At 46.7% G+C, this 15,721-nt stretch overlaps 1 protein-coding gene across 1 annotated transcript in view; it reads right to left on the bottom strand.

The window, feature by feature from the left end:
• Window positions 1-5,370: 5,370 nt before the first annotated feature.
• The window catches only part of FSTL4 (follistatin like 4), a 410,886-nt gene continuing 400,535 nt past the window's right edge, over window positions 5,371-15,721 (bottom strand). Inside the window, exons 15-16 of the mRNA XM_023196194.2 lie at window positions 8,834-8,943; window positions 5,371-6,704 (exon numbers count right to left, since the gene is read on the bottom strand). Coding sequence (XP_023051962.2) covers window positions 6,002-6,704; window positions 8,834-8,943 — 813 coding nt within the window. The 3' untranslated portion in view covers window positions 5,371-6,001. The remainder of the gene's footprint in view (window positions 6,705-8,833; window positions 8,944-15,721) is intronic.

Below are 15,721 nucleotides of genomic sequence, written 5' to 3'. Positions count from 1 at the left end.
GTCTGGGGCTGTAGTGAATTTTTAGTGCCTGCCAGGGCAGATGTTGGGCGGTTTTGAACCAGATGTGGTTGTGCATTTTGGGAGCTGAAACTTCCACACGGGGAAGAGAGACTTCTGGGTCCAGGTGCCTGCCTTTGTCCAGCCACTCTTCGGACTGGCCAGAGCACGACTATCGCACTGTGATCAGCAGGAAACTGCAATTATGATGGAAAGGTGGGAGAAGGACGCCGCGTGGTTTTGCCTTAATCAGTTCTCACTTTAAAAACTGCAAACAGACTGGCACCAGAAAAAGGTAACTTTTCTCAATTTTTATTGTAAAATCCTCAGAAAAAGAGCATTTACAATGACAATAGTTTATGATAATTTGGAGTCATCGTTATACCAAGTGGTACTGCAAATACACCATGTGTTCAATACTGTGTAATAGGTCAAAGTAAACACAAACTTATTTCAAATGCCACATACAGTTACTGTGTTGGTACAAATTTCTACTAAAGTTGATGTATTAAAAATAATTTATATATATTTTATAAATAAGGAAAAATTCACATGTATAATAATTACAGGAGGCCTTTTGAGAAATACTGGTGATTACAGAAAATATATTTTGGATGCTACACAACGGTTCAAAATAATGTAATCTGCCTTGACATGAGAGATCTGAGAGTTTTCTGAGGTGAGGAAGCATGAGACTCGAATAGGACAAATGATGTGTGTGGCTTCACATCTTGAGGGTCACTCAGCTGCACTACAGCATGAAACGGTGTGTGTGACCACGACAGCAAAACTCCATGCCCAGTTCTGCTTTGAGATCTTCTCACACAGCCTTTGGGAAGCATGAGAAGCAGGGGAAAGGTAGGAAGCCACAGGGCCAGGCCAGGATAGGAAGGACGAGGGGGCTGGCCAGCCATGTGGGAGCCAGGCAAGGAGGGAGCTGTGGGTCTCTGGTGTGCGGCTTGCAAATCTGTTTCCCTCACCTCTCCCAAGTAGCACAGGACCCACAACTCTTCAACCTATGGCAGATGTCATGCTGGGCAGTGGATAAAGGTTTAGATTTGGGGCGTTTTCTCAATTTAGAGCTCTTGGGCCTCACAACCCAGCCAATACTGGTTGCTCTTACTCAGAAACAAAGCTCTGATCTTGAAGAGGGTGCCTCTGAAGGGCAGCAATCTCTGATTCTGCCGAGCACATGTCACCAAGCTTGCTGTAGGGGTAAGTCAATAGTTATTGCTTTGTGCAGTGCTGTGGCTGATCCCTCGAAAGCCCTCTAGGGCATGGCCCATGTACTCTGGGGCCACATGAGCAAGGGCTGGTTCCATATATGTAAAGATGAGCTTGGAAAGAAGTGTGTGGTTTTTTTTTTTTTTTTTTTTTTTAAAGTGCATGATAAACACTCTGGGGCTGGCTAAAGAAGCCTCGCTGTGAATTTTGGAGGATAATCCCCACTCTTGTATTCTCCATAATTTCATACATTATTATTTAGTTAAATTAGGCTTCCCCACTTGCTGCCCATGGCTCCAAAGGAGGATGTGGATGCAAAGGACAATGCTTGTTTGTGTCCCAGGGTCTACTGTGTGGCTGCTGCCTAAAGCATGCAGGCCCAAATAAGATGCTCAAATCCTCATGTGACTTAGCAGGTAACCTGGTGTAGATAAAAGCAGGGAGTGGATTGTATTCCACTGGCTACTTGGGGTCTTGTAGTCATACCCTGAAGATAGGCACTGTATTTTTTTATCCCGTGAATTTTTAAAGCATCTCTGTTTTATGATCTCTATAATTTTGGAGAGAAACCAAGGCAGCTAGTGACTTTCTTGAACAAAATTTCTTTGCCTACGTGCCAGTCTGGCAGCACATAGTAGTATCTGGCCTATGAATGACTTCTGGCTTGTACCCCAAAGCAGGAAAGCAGCATGAGCAAAGACCACGGGGTAGGGGCTGGTGTAGCCATCAGGTCAGTTGCTCCTTGAATGGTCGGAGCTGTTGTGGAGTGGCTCATGAGCAGGGGGCCTGAGACACAGGAATGGAACAGGAAAGGGGGGAGAATAAAAAGGGAGTTGGAGGGAGGTTGCGGGGGCTCGGGCCCTCTGAGAGATGATGCTTCGCTGAGATGTCATGGTCTCACTATTCCTGCCAGAGAACACCTGACTTCTTGATGGTTCCCAGCCAGCTGTCTCTAGTCTTGGTCATCTAACTCCAAAGGTCTGCAAGCAAGGGTTTGGAGGGTGTGATTCTGGGCAGCAAGGGGCTGTGTCCCTATGAGTTCTGACTGTACTTGGAGTGGAACCTGGGGTCCTGGGTCGGGGAGGCTGTCGAGGACTTCTGTGGCAGTGCTGCAATCTTACTTGTTACCTGCCTGGCCTCCTGGCTGGGAGTGGAGGGGAGTAGCATTCCGGGGGTGCTGGGTGCAGGGGCGAATGTGAGGTAGATTGGTGGATGCATAGGAAGGATCTCGGAGTGGTAGTGTCAACTCTCCTGGAGGCTGGCTTCTGAAAAGGAGGGTTGAAGAGTGGGAGAGAGAGAGTTGTGGGATTTACTAGTGAAGATGCTTCGGTGTCTGTAATAATGGAATGAAACACGTCATGATAAATGAATCAACTATACTTTTTAAGCCCCTTGTAGAAAAATATATCCAGAATGAATCTGTTTCACATCTGAGTTCTGAAATCTTTAGTTCACAGGTTACTGGTCAACAGAAAACAAGATGTGGTTGTACAAAGCCAACTCCTGGCTGCTTTCCTAAATGAAGACTCAGCAGTCGCAATCTCTATGGCAGTAGGCCGTTCTCTGCTTTATCTGGGGTTGAAAGCCGGCTTCTTCCAGTGCCTACCTGGAACTGGGAGACTTGTCTGGACAGACGGAGATGGGGAGATGTCTGGGTTGGGGGTGGGAATTGTAGGGGTTGAGTTTCTGTCTCTGGTGATGCTATCTCTAGGTCATAGTACCTGAAGTTTGGTATTAGTAGTTGGCCCCAGCCAGGATTTACAGGGCTCTTCCAGCTTCTTCCTGGAGCCTGGGGAAAAGTAGGACACTTGAATGGCTTGGAGACTGAAGAAATAAGCCTGGGCCAGCCCCAGGCGGGGTGGGCTGGGTCAGTGTTGGTGAGGCTGGGATGATGGCTTTGGCCGTGGGTGTGACGCCCGTCAAATCTCCTCATGCAGGCGGGTTGTGCCATCATCCAGAAGCTGACAGTCCCCCTTCCTGCCATCCGTCTGGGGCTGCCTGGGTGGGCTTTTGGACCCAGAGCCTTTATGCAGGGTTCTGCCCACTGGAGCAGAAGAATGAGGGCCCCTATTTCAAAGCCTTCCTGTCACCACAGGTGCAGATTATTTGTCATTTTGGGGGGGGGAAAAAAAAAAAACTATTGAATTTTTGTGAAATTAATTTTATTTCAAAATGACTAAGGGAGTTTATGTAAATAGCTTTCTTGATGATTCTTTTGGTAAAGTCAGTATTTCTTGAATAGTGTAAGGTATCAGTGTGAATTGTGGGTTCATTAGGAGGATTACTGGCTGGGCTTGCTACAGGAGGCCCCCTGTAGTGAGGCATTTCCTACCAGTGGCTTTCCAACTGTGTTCCATGAACCTCTTCTGGGGTGAAGTATGGGAGAAAGGGCAGGCCGATCTGGCCTTCTTCTTCCTCCTCCTCCTCCTCCTGCCCCTGACTCCCCACCCAACCAACTCTATTGGTTTTCCTGCTAAAAAGCATTTACCTGCCTGCATTGGTGACTTTGCCTTCTGGGGCTGGACTCCTGAAACCCTGACCTAGGCTTCAGGCCTGCTTTGATTCAGTTGTGTCTGGCATGCTGTCAGGGAGACCTAAGCCTGCCGTCTCCAGGAACCGCACTCTGAGGAGAGTGAAGGGCAGCTATGCTTTTTAGACACACTCCGAGATGAAAGGGACAGTGGGGGAGGAACTGGTGCTGCAGAAGTTGACTCTGTCACTCCTGATTATTTTAAAAGGCCAGTTTGGGTCGAACTGGTCTTTGACTTAGGAATCCTGCTGCCCAGAGGGGCTGGTGTTCTGGCCTGGTAGTTGGTGGGACTTTTCCTCCTTTAGGCTCAGAGATCCTTTTTCTGTCAGGGGCTGATACAACTGAGATTTTTCCAAAAAGAGAAGTTTATGAAAGTTGGAGAATTTTAGTGGTAAAAATGGGAGATTGGGAGTAAACATATCAAGATACTGAGTCAGGAAAAATAAAAGGGGTGAGATGTGTCATCCATGCATCCCAGCAACTGTGAAACTGCATTCTAGACTTTTGAGGTGAGCTTCCTCAACTTATATCTACATAGTATATCTTTTAAAATAAAAAACAGATGTACATGTCTAGGCACACCCCTAGGAGTCGCAGGGGACATGCATTTGGGGGACCAAGATACATAAGACATACAAGACAAGTGATTGATCTCATGAGAGCTGGGGCGAGGGATGCAGGTGGCTTGGGCAGTCAGGCAGGAGTGAAAGGAGCTGTGTGTGTTGAGTGACACAGAGTCTAGGGTTTCCTCTCCTTGAAAGGGTTTGTTCCTCAATGGGAAAGGAAAATCCTGGTCATGTCAGTAGGTGAAGGTGGCCAAATGAGCAAAGATGTCTGTGGTGAGATCACCTCTCCCAACCTGTGTGGCTTGCAAAATGATCATTCAAACCAGAACACATGTAAGTTCCACTTGTATGCGGGAGAGGGAAGGGGAGCCTGTTTTTGCTGAGTCTCTGATCTAGGCAGTCTCCAGAGGGCTGTGTGGGTTGTACTTCTTCGATGCCCACCTGAGAGTCACCACAGCCTGAGACACGTAAGGAGAATGCAGTAGTGCCAGCCTGTGGCCTTCTGTTCTGGGTTCTGCAGTGTGTGTGTGTTGATTGGGGAATGTGGGTAAGAAAACCCTCACTGAAATGTGTTCTCTCTGCAGTGCTGATGCGGGGATGGGGTACCAGAGATGAGTGGATAGGCCACAGGCAGGAAAAATAAATGTTTTGACAAGGTATAGCTTCAGGAACTCACCTGGCCCCACTCATGTCCCTGGGGTTTCTGCATTGAGCCTTGGGGCCACCCATACCTTGCCAGGCAAGCCCAGTCTACCCTGAATCTGGGGCACCGGACCTGACTAATGAGATGTCTCCCTTCTGTGCTGACAAGCAGGCACACAGAACTCGTCCTGGTCTCTTGGGGTCCCAACACAGAACCGAGTCCTTATGGATGAGGTGGCCTGCTCTGCTCTTGGAGAAGCAGGGTGGCAATAGTTGACAGGGCTGGTATTCTTAGATGACGATTGTTCTTTCTGGCTGTGGAATGGGGGGGTTGTGACCTCCCCCGAGACTCGGCCTAAGGCAGGGAAGGATACAGTTGGACCTCGGAGAGCATCTTTCTGCTTACTAGCATTTGAGATTATAAAAATTTTTTTTTAATCAAAAATTTCCAAAATAAAGTGAGTGATTTCCCCATCCCCCAAGATGCAGTGAGTCTTGCTGGCTCTCCCTCAGGCTTACAGCAAGTCAAATGGAAAGAAAAGCAAGAAGCAGCTGCGAGGGAGAAGATGCGGTCCCACACGAGGACGGATGGGCTTTCAGTTCAGGAGGGAGGCCCCTGCTCCTGGTCGGCCTCTGCTTCTGGGCCACTCCGTCAGGGCGGAGTCTGGCTGGGTCAGGCGGTAAGGGACAATGACTATGTAAAGGCAACCGACACAGGTGTCTGCCTGGAGAGCAGGATCCCTTGGTTCCATGATGTCCCCAGGTCACGCGGTGTGCAGCTTGGCACAGAAATGATCCCTTTACACAGCAGCATGTGTTCTCATCGTAGCTCAAGGCATAAATCATACTTCCTAACGAAAAAACCCCAATCTTGGTAGCAGCGCATACCTTATACTAGGAAACTTGCAAGGAGACCAGTGTTGAACCACAAAGCGAGTACAGGTTTTTGCTTTTGTCTGTAAAAATGTACAGCGCACCTGCTTGGGGCTGCAGTGTCAGGACTAGGGGGTGCTCCTTGGCCCAGGGCTCTGCTCTGGGCCCTTCATACCTCACCCACCCACACCACTGTGGTCCCCCCCTTTATACCTGACACCTCACACCGCAGCGTGTTTTGTCTCCCATTGATGAGGAACAGAGACTCTCGGGCTGGTGTGAGGAGGTACTGTCCAAACAGCCCACTGTCCCTCATGATTCTGCGGGCACCCCCCCAGGGCTGGGGTGGCCCTGTGGGTGGCTCCTTTAAGTTCTTCAGTGTGCCCACCTTCCCTGTGGACAGCTCCAGGAACAGCAGGTCCGGCTCCGTGTGCAGAGCCGCGTAGATGTTGTATTGATTGCTTTCAGTGAAGGAGCGCTGGAAGGCCAAGTCTGAGATGCCTGGGTTTATTTGCAGGTCATACAGGGTCTGGATCTCCCCCCGCACCGTGATCTCCTGCACATGCAGCCAGGGGCTGTCAGCTGCAGCGCTGACTATGAAGTGCCCGTCAGGGGATGTGTGTGGCGTGCCTGTTACATCACCGTTGGGGCCAACCACAGAGTCTGTGACACTGTCAACGAGCAGCTGTCGGGCAGCAGAGGCAGGGCTGTCCTGTCGGCACTGGATGAAGAAGTAGCCGCCCAGGTGGGTGTGCGCCATGGCCTGAGGCATGCAGCCATGCTGGTGCAGGCTGATGGTCTTGAGGGGCATCAGTGTTTCCAGGTCCACTTTGTGGACTGCAGGGTCAGACTTGTTGAAGATGAAGCCAAACCTGGGAGGGGAAGAACTGAGGTCAGAGATCACCTCCAGGGGTGGGGAATCTGTCATTCATCTTAACCAATTACATCTTCTGCCTTTTCCCTTTATTATAATCCTTCAGTGATCTAATAGCTTAGTAATAAGATCTATCATTCTGCAGGGGATGTCTTCATAAACAAATTATCTATGATCTCAATCCAAACGCAGTGGAGTTACAAATGTTGCTGGATTGATGCTCTTGTAACATGCACTCATCATTGGAAATGATTGTGGAGGAAGGCGAGAGGCCCTTCAACTGCTTCTCCTTTTGTAATGCCTATGATATGTTTCCCTGAGGCCCATGCCAGCTGGAAAGGGGCAAGTCTGTGTCTGGACGGTGAGCATGGAGGAAAAGGGCAAGAGATCCCCGCCCCGATTCTGCCTGTTACAAAGACATGAGTTCTATATCCTCGCTGTTTTCTAGACTAACTGACAAGTTAGAATTTGAGGATGCAGATGCAGCCAAACAAGTGCAGATTTCCTATTAGTACCCTCTTCCCCTGGAAGGGAAACATGTGGGGGCAGTCTCTTTTCTGGCCACACTGGTGGTGTGGGTAGGAAGAACTCTGGGCATTGGGGTTGAGGACAGCTTTTCCCTCTGGAGCCAGATGGCCTGGTGCCGGCACATTGCCCTGCTAGCTGCAGAGCCTGGGGCAGGCTGCTTGCCTCTCTGAGCCTCAGTGACTCTAGCCAGGGTAGCTCCTTCCTAGGGCTATTGGGAAGATTCAAAGAGGGAAGTTTAGCAGAGGGGCTCAGGTAGGTGGGAGTTGCTCACATGTGGATTTTCTGAAATTCCTCTTTGGAGGCTGGTTGGAAGTACGGAAAAGCCTGACTCCAGGCGGGACTTCCCTTTGATCTTGAGAGTCTGTGCCTAAATCCCTTGTTCACAGAGGCCTTTTGGTGATGTGTACACTTACAGGAATAGAGCAGAATCTCTTCTGTAATTTTCTCTAGAAAAACTGTACCCAAGAGTGGAGGAAAATACTCCCTCCAAGGTGTATCTTTAAAGCATCCTTAAAGAATCAGAGCATGGAAATAGCAAGAAAGAAAACTCAGCTCTTAAAAGAAACTTTAAGTTAAAAGCCACACACAGGAACTACAGAGCCTCTGAGTGTGCCCGACCCCCAGCTGAATACAGCTGCTTTATGAGTGCTTCACCATTTAATATACTCTTAGAGGCTCTTGCAAAGGCTCTCTCTGCAGTGAGAGAGTTCATAAAGTGGCTTTCTTCCTTGGAAAAGGGTGAATGGGTGCCTCTCCAGCATCAGCTTGCAAAAACGAATCACTTCTTTCTGCAGAGAGGTGCTTGATGGTGGATTATAGAAAGGTATAAATAGTGCTACAAGACATTTGGGGTCTTGATGGCTTAGAGACAGGCTTGGTGGTCTGGCAGTGGTAAGTTTACAGAAGATGTTGGGGGCTCTCTAAAGTGAATAGGGATGGGGACTGACCGTGCTGGGCCGAGGTCTGCAGTTGAGACCATGGCTCTTATTATTGGGTGGTTGTTTTAGGTAGTGGCAAACCATGGCAATCAGGAAGCCTTGTCTCTTTGTGGGCTCCTCACACAGATGCTCTGGGGGTTCCTAAAGTATTATGGGCTGTGGTTAGATGGGAATGTGGAAGAATGGTGCACTGAAACAATACTTGGCTTTACATTTAGTCTGACTTTGCCAATTCCTAGCTGTGTGACACTGGTCAGTGTCTTAACTTCTCTGATCCTTATCTATAACATAGGGGTTAAGACCACCTGGACTAGATTTTTGTGTCTAGCAAGCAGAGGGTGCTCAATTTACCGCTACTGTTTCCTTCTTTCCTCTGCTGCCCTTACCTTGAGGATGGGACTTCCTGACCTTTCTGGGCCCCTGAGGGCATTAGGAGCTGGGTGCCTTCACTATAACAGAGTCACTGACCCCAGGCAATGAGGACTAGGCACTGGGTCTGTTTTACTGGACCTTCTCTGTTCCTTCGTGATGGGGTCCAAATTCAGCATAGGAGGAGTAGGGGAGACAGAGAAATGAGTAGGTCCCATGCTGGGCAAAGGTGCCCCTTGCAGGGCTGAGCTGCAGCGGGGAGTGCCTTAGAGGCATCATGGGCCAGTGTCACCTGATGTGGTTGATGATGAGGTTCGTTGGGGGAATGAAGAAGTCGTCCACTCCTGCGAAGGGTGTGCGGATGAGGTGTTGGTCCTGGCCGGCGCTGGCTTCTGTGATCACCTACAACACAGAGTGGGAATCCTAGTGAGGGCCCATGCAGGTGGGGGCTGAACCTGGAGACAGCTGTATGGTCAGGTGGAGACAGCCTGGCAGAGGGGTGCTTGGGAGAGAGATGACTAACCTCAGTATCAGGGAAGAGGCATAAGCAAAGTGAGAGCAGTTCAGGAACATCCTAGAAAGGGACCTGTTCTTCCTGAAAGAGGAAGTGGTGGGACAGGACTGACTGCCCGGATTGCCCTTGCTCCATGGTGACACCTGCCTTGCTGCATTTTGTCAGCCGCCATGATGGCAGAGCGAGAACCTGAGGGGTGGGGTGGGGTTTCCAAGGGAAGTCCCCAGAATGGAAACATCACTGTGGTTGCTCAGAGATCACCTCCTCTCGCAATGGGGAATCCTACCTTCTCAGCATGTAAGCCATGCTAGGGAAAGAGGGAGAGGGCTTTCAATCATGAAAATGTCACGTGGTGGAACTGCCTACTGGGAATTCCTTTTTCTCTGGTGCCAGATGCCTGGGCCAGTTTGTTGGCAGTCTCTGTCGGATGCTGCTCACAGGCATTCTCTGAGGTACGACTCCAGGACTGATGAAAGACAGTAGACATCCTACGGGATGCCACTCTGAGATGCTGGGCTGTTTAGATGTCTTGCAATTAGAATGCTGGGAAGAGGTCCTGGTCTTACAGAGGAGACTTGCTGTAGAAAGTAAACAATTAGACCCTGTGCCTTGTACAAATTGGTAATGACAGAGCACGGCCACCTCTGTTTCCCTGGAGGTAACCCTTTCTCCCCTGTGGACTCGGCAGGAGGAGAGGAGAGCTTTTCCCTGGTGTGTGTCCCAGCTGCACCCACGTGTCAGGGAGGGCACAATGGCAGCTCCGAGCAGAAGCCAGGTGGTGTGTGAAGTCACATAGGATGAGTGAGTGGTCCGGAGTCCCTGCCATGAAACCCCTGTGGTCAGGCTGGGCAGCCCCTCTGTCAGCTAGTGAGGCCCAAGCCAGCCAGCTTGTGTCTTCCTGCCTTCTGTATATGCTCATCAGCCTTCAAGTTCTAGGCCACTGCCCAGAAAGCAGCAGACCAGTGGCCCAATGAGGGGCTTGGCCAACTTACAGGCCCCGAGGAGAAGCCCAGATCGTCTGTACAGGAGAGGAGGCAGATGCTGAGCCCATGAACGGGAAGGTGAGACACTTTTTTTTTTTTTTTTTGAGACGGAGTCTCGCTCCCCCAGGCTGGATTGCAGTGGTGAGATCTCGGCTCATTGCAAGCTCTGTCTCCCGGGTTCACGCCATTCTCCTGCCTCAGCCTCCTGAGTAGCTGGGACTACAGGCGCCACCACCTCGCCCAGCTAGTTTTTTGTATTTTTAGTAGAGACGGGGTTTCACCGTGGTCTCGATCTCCTGACCTTGTGATCTGCCCACCTTGGCCTCCCAAAGTGTTGGGATTACAGGCGTGAGCCACCGCACCCGGTCAGTGAGACACTTTTACTGATCATCTGATCATGATATTGTTGCCATATGTGTAGAAAGAAGGGTCTAGATTTCTGCAGCCTGAGGCTTGGCCTGCAGGGTGAGAGCTGTCTGTGGTGGGAGCTCCTGACTCCCATGGCTGAGAACTCTGGATGCTTCTACTTTTTAGGAATGGAACTGCCTTCTGGCTTTTACTTTTATGACAAAACAAACAGCACCTGGCCTGCCTCCTCAGGCAGGCTGGAGGCTTGTGTCTTTTTTGGTCTTGCTTTCCTCTGTAGTCGGCAGGCAGAGTGCTGGCTGGAGTGATGCGAGCCATGATTTTCAGACTTGAGGCAGTCCTCACGTTGCATTAGGTTATTTCTCTGTGATTTTTTAAAAGAGGCCAAATGATTACTTCTATGGCAAGTTCATAAGAAAAAAACTTACAGAAGTGGGCGTTAAGAAAATGTTAGCATTAGGAAACTGGATCTTAGAGAATCTGAAAAGAAAATGCCAGGGAATTCCAAGGAGCCATGCAATCATTGCTTGATATCAGGCCTGTCATTTTAGCTCGCAGTAGAGATGGAAAATTACAGGCTGTCATCGGTCAGCGTCATTCATGCTTCACTGCTCTGACACCCTATATTCATTCAGAGGTTACTTCATCAAAACGCAGTGCCACGGGCCGTTGAACTGATGTGGGCATGTCAGCCTTGTTTCTCTGAGTCACGAGTTCCTCCTCAGCTTTTTCTTGAGTCCTAACACACAGCTGGGCCCACAGTGCCCTAAAGATTACTGTCAAGCCCCTCACATTTGCTGCTGTATGGGCATGATTCAGGAGATGTATGCGTGTGCCTGAATCTCAGGATATGCCCATCAGTTGGCAGAGTGGGGACAGGAAGGCTGGGCATCTCCCTCAGAGGGGTGTACGAAGCCAGCTGGGAAGTGGCATGTGGAGGCGCGGGAGAACTTGGTATCCAGAGGACAGGCTGAGAGGCAGCTAAAAGCTGGCCTTAGAAAGCGGGTGGGCCAGAGAGTGCTGGGCAGCATCGGAAAAGATACCAAATGTTCCAAACCTGGGTGCTGAGGAGGGCTTTGGTGGAGGGAGCCTCATTTGTACAAACACGTTCATGTAGTCTTCCCAAAGTGTGTTCAACAATTCCTTCAGTGTTGGATATTTAGAAACAATGTTAGGTTATTATTTTTAATCGCTTGCAAATACAAATAATGCAGTAACAAACATTGTATTTGCGGGAGATTAAAAATGTCATAGCTCAATTTTTGTCCACTTCCATGATTATGGCCTTTGGAAAAATTCTGAGAAGTTGCTGGATCAAAAATTACTCTTTCACTGGCCAGCTCTGGTAGCTCACACCTGTAATCCCAGCACTTTGGGAGGCTGAGGCGGGCAGATCACTTGAGGTCAGGAGTTTGAGACCAGCCTGGCCAACATGGTGAAACCCCATCTCTACAGAAAATATAAAAATTAGCTGGGTATGATGGCATGTACCTGTAATCCTAGCTACTGGGGAGGCTGAGGCACAAGAATCGTTTGAACACAAGAAGAGGAGGTTGCAGTGAGCTGAGATTATGCCACTGCACTCCAGCCTGGGTGCAGAGTGAGATTCTGTCTCAAAAAATCAATCAATAAATAAATGAAAATAAAAAAATTACTCTCTCAGGCTTTTGGTTCACACTTCCCAATTGCTCACCACAGAGGCTATGCCAGTTGAATTTCCAGGAGCAGTTTTTGTAAGCACTGGTTTCTTTAACCTTAGACCACAGTGGGAAGGTAGGTTTATTCAAATGATTTCATACTTTTTATGATAATACATATCCTAGACTTTCCGTGTTTTGTCATTTAGGCAAAGGTAAACTATTGGTTATTGGTTTTGGAGAAGTAGTCTTTATTATATTTAAAGAATTTCCTTCTATTCCTATTTTTAGGCTTTTTATTAAGAATGCCTGCTGTATTTAATTAAATGTCTTTTCAATATTATTGAAAACATCCTACATTTTTCTCTTAAAATTTGTTGGTGTTATGAATAATATTGGCTGATTTTCTGACAGTGAACCATCATTGCATCCTGGGAATGTGTTCCCCACTTGAGCCTTTACACATTCCTGGGTTCTATGTCTTTTTCTTTGTGTGTGTGTGTGTGTGTGTGTGTGTGTGTGTGTGTGTGTGTGTGTGTAGTGGTTTGTTTATACACATGCATCTCTTCTGTTAAACTGCCTTTTTAAAGTAAATTATCGGCCGGGCACGGTGGCTCAAGCCTGTAATCCCAGCACTTTGGGAGGCCGAGGTGGGCGGATCACGAGGTCAGGAGATCGAGACATCGAGACCATCCTGGCTAACACGGTGAAACCCCGTCTCTACTAAAAAATACAAAAAACTAGCCGGGCGAGGTGGTGGGCACCTGTAGTCCCAGCTACTCGGGAGGCTGAGGCAGGAGAATGGTGTGAACCCGGGAGGCGGAGCTTGCAGTGAGCTGAGATCCGGCCACTGCACTCCAGCCTGGGTGACAGAGCGAGACTCTGTCTCAAAAAATAAATAAATAAATAAATAAATAAATAAAAATAGAAGAGTAAATTATCCTTGCATAATATTCCTGGATTTGTATGCATCTCTCCTGTGAAACTCCCTTTTTAAAATAAGTTATCCTTGCATAATATTCCTGGATTTGTATGTTAGACAAGGACATGGGTCCAAGTCATCTCTTGGATTCCAGTCATTCCTATACCCAAAACCAATTCTTCACAATTTATTCATTTAAAAAAATCACAAGCCATGGGGTTTCAATGCGCTTTAATTTGAATTCAATTAAAAAGAATTTAACAAGTCAACTTTTCCCAAAGAAAACTTTATATTCATTTTCTTTAGGAGCTCAGTGAATATAAACATTAAGTTTCAATATCAAATCTTTAGAAACACCGTAAAACTATTTAAACAGTGGTAGTTTGCATCTCTTTGTTTGTAATCACTGAGCCCATGAAATTCAAAGGCAGACAAATCCTTGTACTACTAAGGATGATAAGCCTGAACTTCTTAAAAAATATCCTCAAAGCTTTGGAATCCAGTAAGCATTAGGAAATGAGTGGGATTCAGAACAACCCGAGCAAAACTAGCGCAACCCCACAAAACGTGTTCAATTTGAAGTTTCATCCTGGACTCTATTTCTAACGGGATGTTAGAATTAAAAACAGAATTCTGCCTCTGTATTTATAAGTGAGATTAGCCTACAGTTTTATTTTTTATACTATTTTAAATCAGGTTTTATAATCACAATTACACTGGCTATTTAAAACAAACTAAGGAACTGTACAATTTCACCCTATGGTCTTGGGATAGTTTAAGTAAAATTATCTATACTTTGAGGACTTGACAAAACTCAGCTGTACATTTTTCTATGGTAGATTTTTCTTTAAAAATTCCATGGTAATTGCTCTAGTTCAAGTTTCTCTTTTCATAAGTCAGTTATTATTATTTTTAAACATTTTGCAAGCATTCACTCATTTCCTCTAGGTTCTAAAATTTGTTGCCTCAGAGTTGCAATGTAGTGTTATTTTTTGAGATAAAATCTCATTCTGTCACCCAGGTTGGAGTGCAGTGACGCGATCTCGGCTCACTGCAACCTCCGCCTCCTGGGTTCAAGCGATTCTCCTGCCTCAGCCTCCTGAGTAGCTGGGATTACAGGCACGCACCACCACACCCAGCTAATTTTTGTAGTTTTAGTAGAGACAGGGTGTCACTATGTTGGCCAGGGTGGTCTGGAACTCCTGACCTCAGGTGATTCACCCACTTCGGCCTCCCAAAGTGCTGGGATTACAGGTGTGAACCACTGCGCCTGGCCTATTTCTCAAGTCTTTTCATCCTCCTGTATCTACTATAAAATTCCCTTTCTCATTCCTCATTTTGTCTATTTTTGTTTGCTTTTTTCTTTATTGGAGTTGTGAAGGATTCATCTTTTTTGTTTTGCTTTCTATTACTTTTAGTCTCTATTCTTTCTTGCCACTTTTGTTCTCTTTCAATTTCGTAAATACCTCCTTTTCAGGCTTTTAAGCCCCAGTAATTCCTTGGCTTTCTCTATATCCTGTAAATTTTGATACAGAATAGTCTGTTTTTCATTGCTTTTGAGACCATTGGTAGTTTTCCTTTTAATTTCCTCTTTGATCCAATAGATATATCCAGGAATGTTTTGTTAATTATCAGAAAATATAGTTTACAACATCTACTTTTACAAAAATTTAAAGTTTCTTTAGTGATATTGTAGACATTAAAAAATTCTATTTGACTGATGAAAGGCTTTCTATATTTTTATTAAAGCAAACTTCTTGTTTATATTCAATTTTCCTCTCATCTTGTCTCCTTTGTATGTACTATTTAAGTATATTTTAAATCAAGCTCTTCTGTGTCAATCATTCTTGTTTTATGTATTTGTTATGTTGTTTGATATAGATCAGCTGTTCAGCACCTACTGTCTCTCAACATGCTTAGTGCTCTTAACCCTAAATTCCACATTGCCTGATGCTACCTACCATGCGTGCATGCTTTTTTGTTCACCTGTCATCACTATTCTCACCCCTTTAAGGGCAACCTTTTATTATCACTTTATGTGTGTTTCTTGGAAAAAATTTATTGCTAGTTTTTAAAACCAATTGGCTCATCTCTGCTTTTAATTGGAGAATTCAGTCATATTTGGTATAATGAGATACTCACTTCTCAACTACCAAATTCAAACAATGTTCTCTGTGTCCTCTCTTATCCCAATAAAGTAAGGTTTAAAGTAAGGTTTTGAGTATTTTTACTCCCCCTTTCTGCATACTCCCTACTTTTGTTTATTTTTTGAAACAGGGTCTCACTTTATCACCCAGGCTGGAGTGCAGTGGCATGATCTTGGCTCACTGCAGCCTCCACCTTCTGGGCTCAAGCGATTCTCCTGCCTCAGCCTATCAAGTAGCTAGGACTACAGGTGTGTCATCACACCTGGCTAATTTTTGTATTTTTTTTTTTTGTGGATACGCAGTTTTGCTAGGTTGCTCCTGCTGGTCTCCAACTCCTGACCTCAAGTAATCCTCCTGCCTCAGCCTCCCAAAGTGCTAGGATTACAGGTATGAGCCACTGTAACTGGCTCCTACTCTTTTTACTGAAATAATTTATCTTTAGTTACAGCTTGGTATCAGAATTTCTTTCATTGTCTCTCTCCTAATTCAAATATCCTCACCTAGCACTTATTGCACAGTTCCAGATAGCCTCTCCTCATCCATTTTACTTTTAATTTTAGATCTTCCTCTCCTGGTTCATTACTTGCCACTATCTCTGTCCACCTTGATGT

Source organism: Piliocolobus tephrosceles, chromosome 4, assembly GCF_002776525.5.
Source record: "Piliocolobus tephrosceles isolate RC106 chromosome 4, ASM277652v3, whole genome shotgun sequence".
In the NCBI taxonomy this organism is placed as follows: domain Eukaryota; kingdom Metazoa; phylum Chordata; class Mammalia; order Primates; family Cercopithecidae; genus Piliocolobus; species Piliocolobus tephrosceles.
Note: the sequence above shows the minus strand (reverse complement) of the source record. Positions and strands in the feature narration are given on the sequence as shown.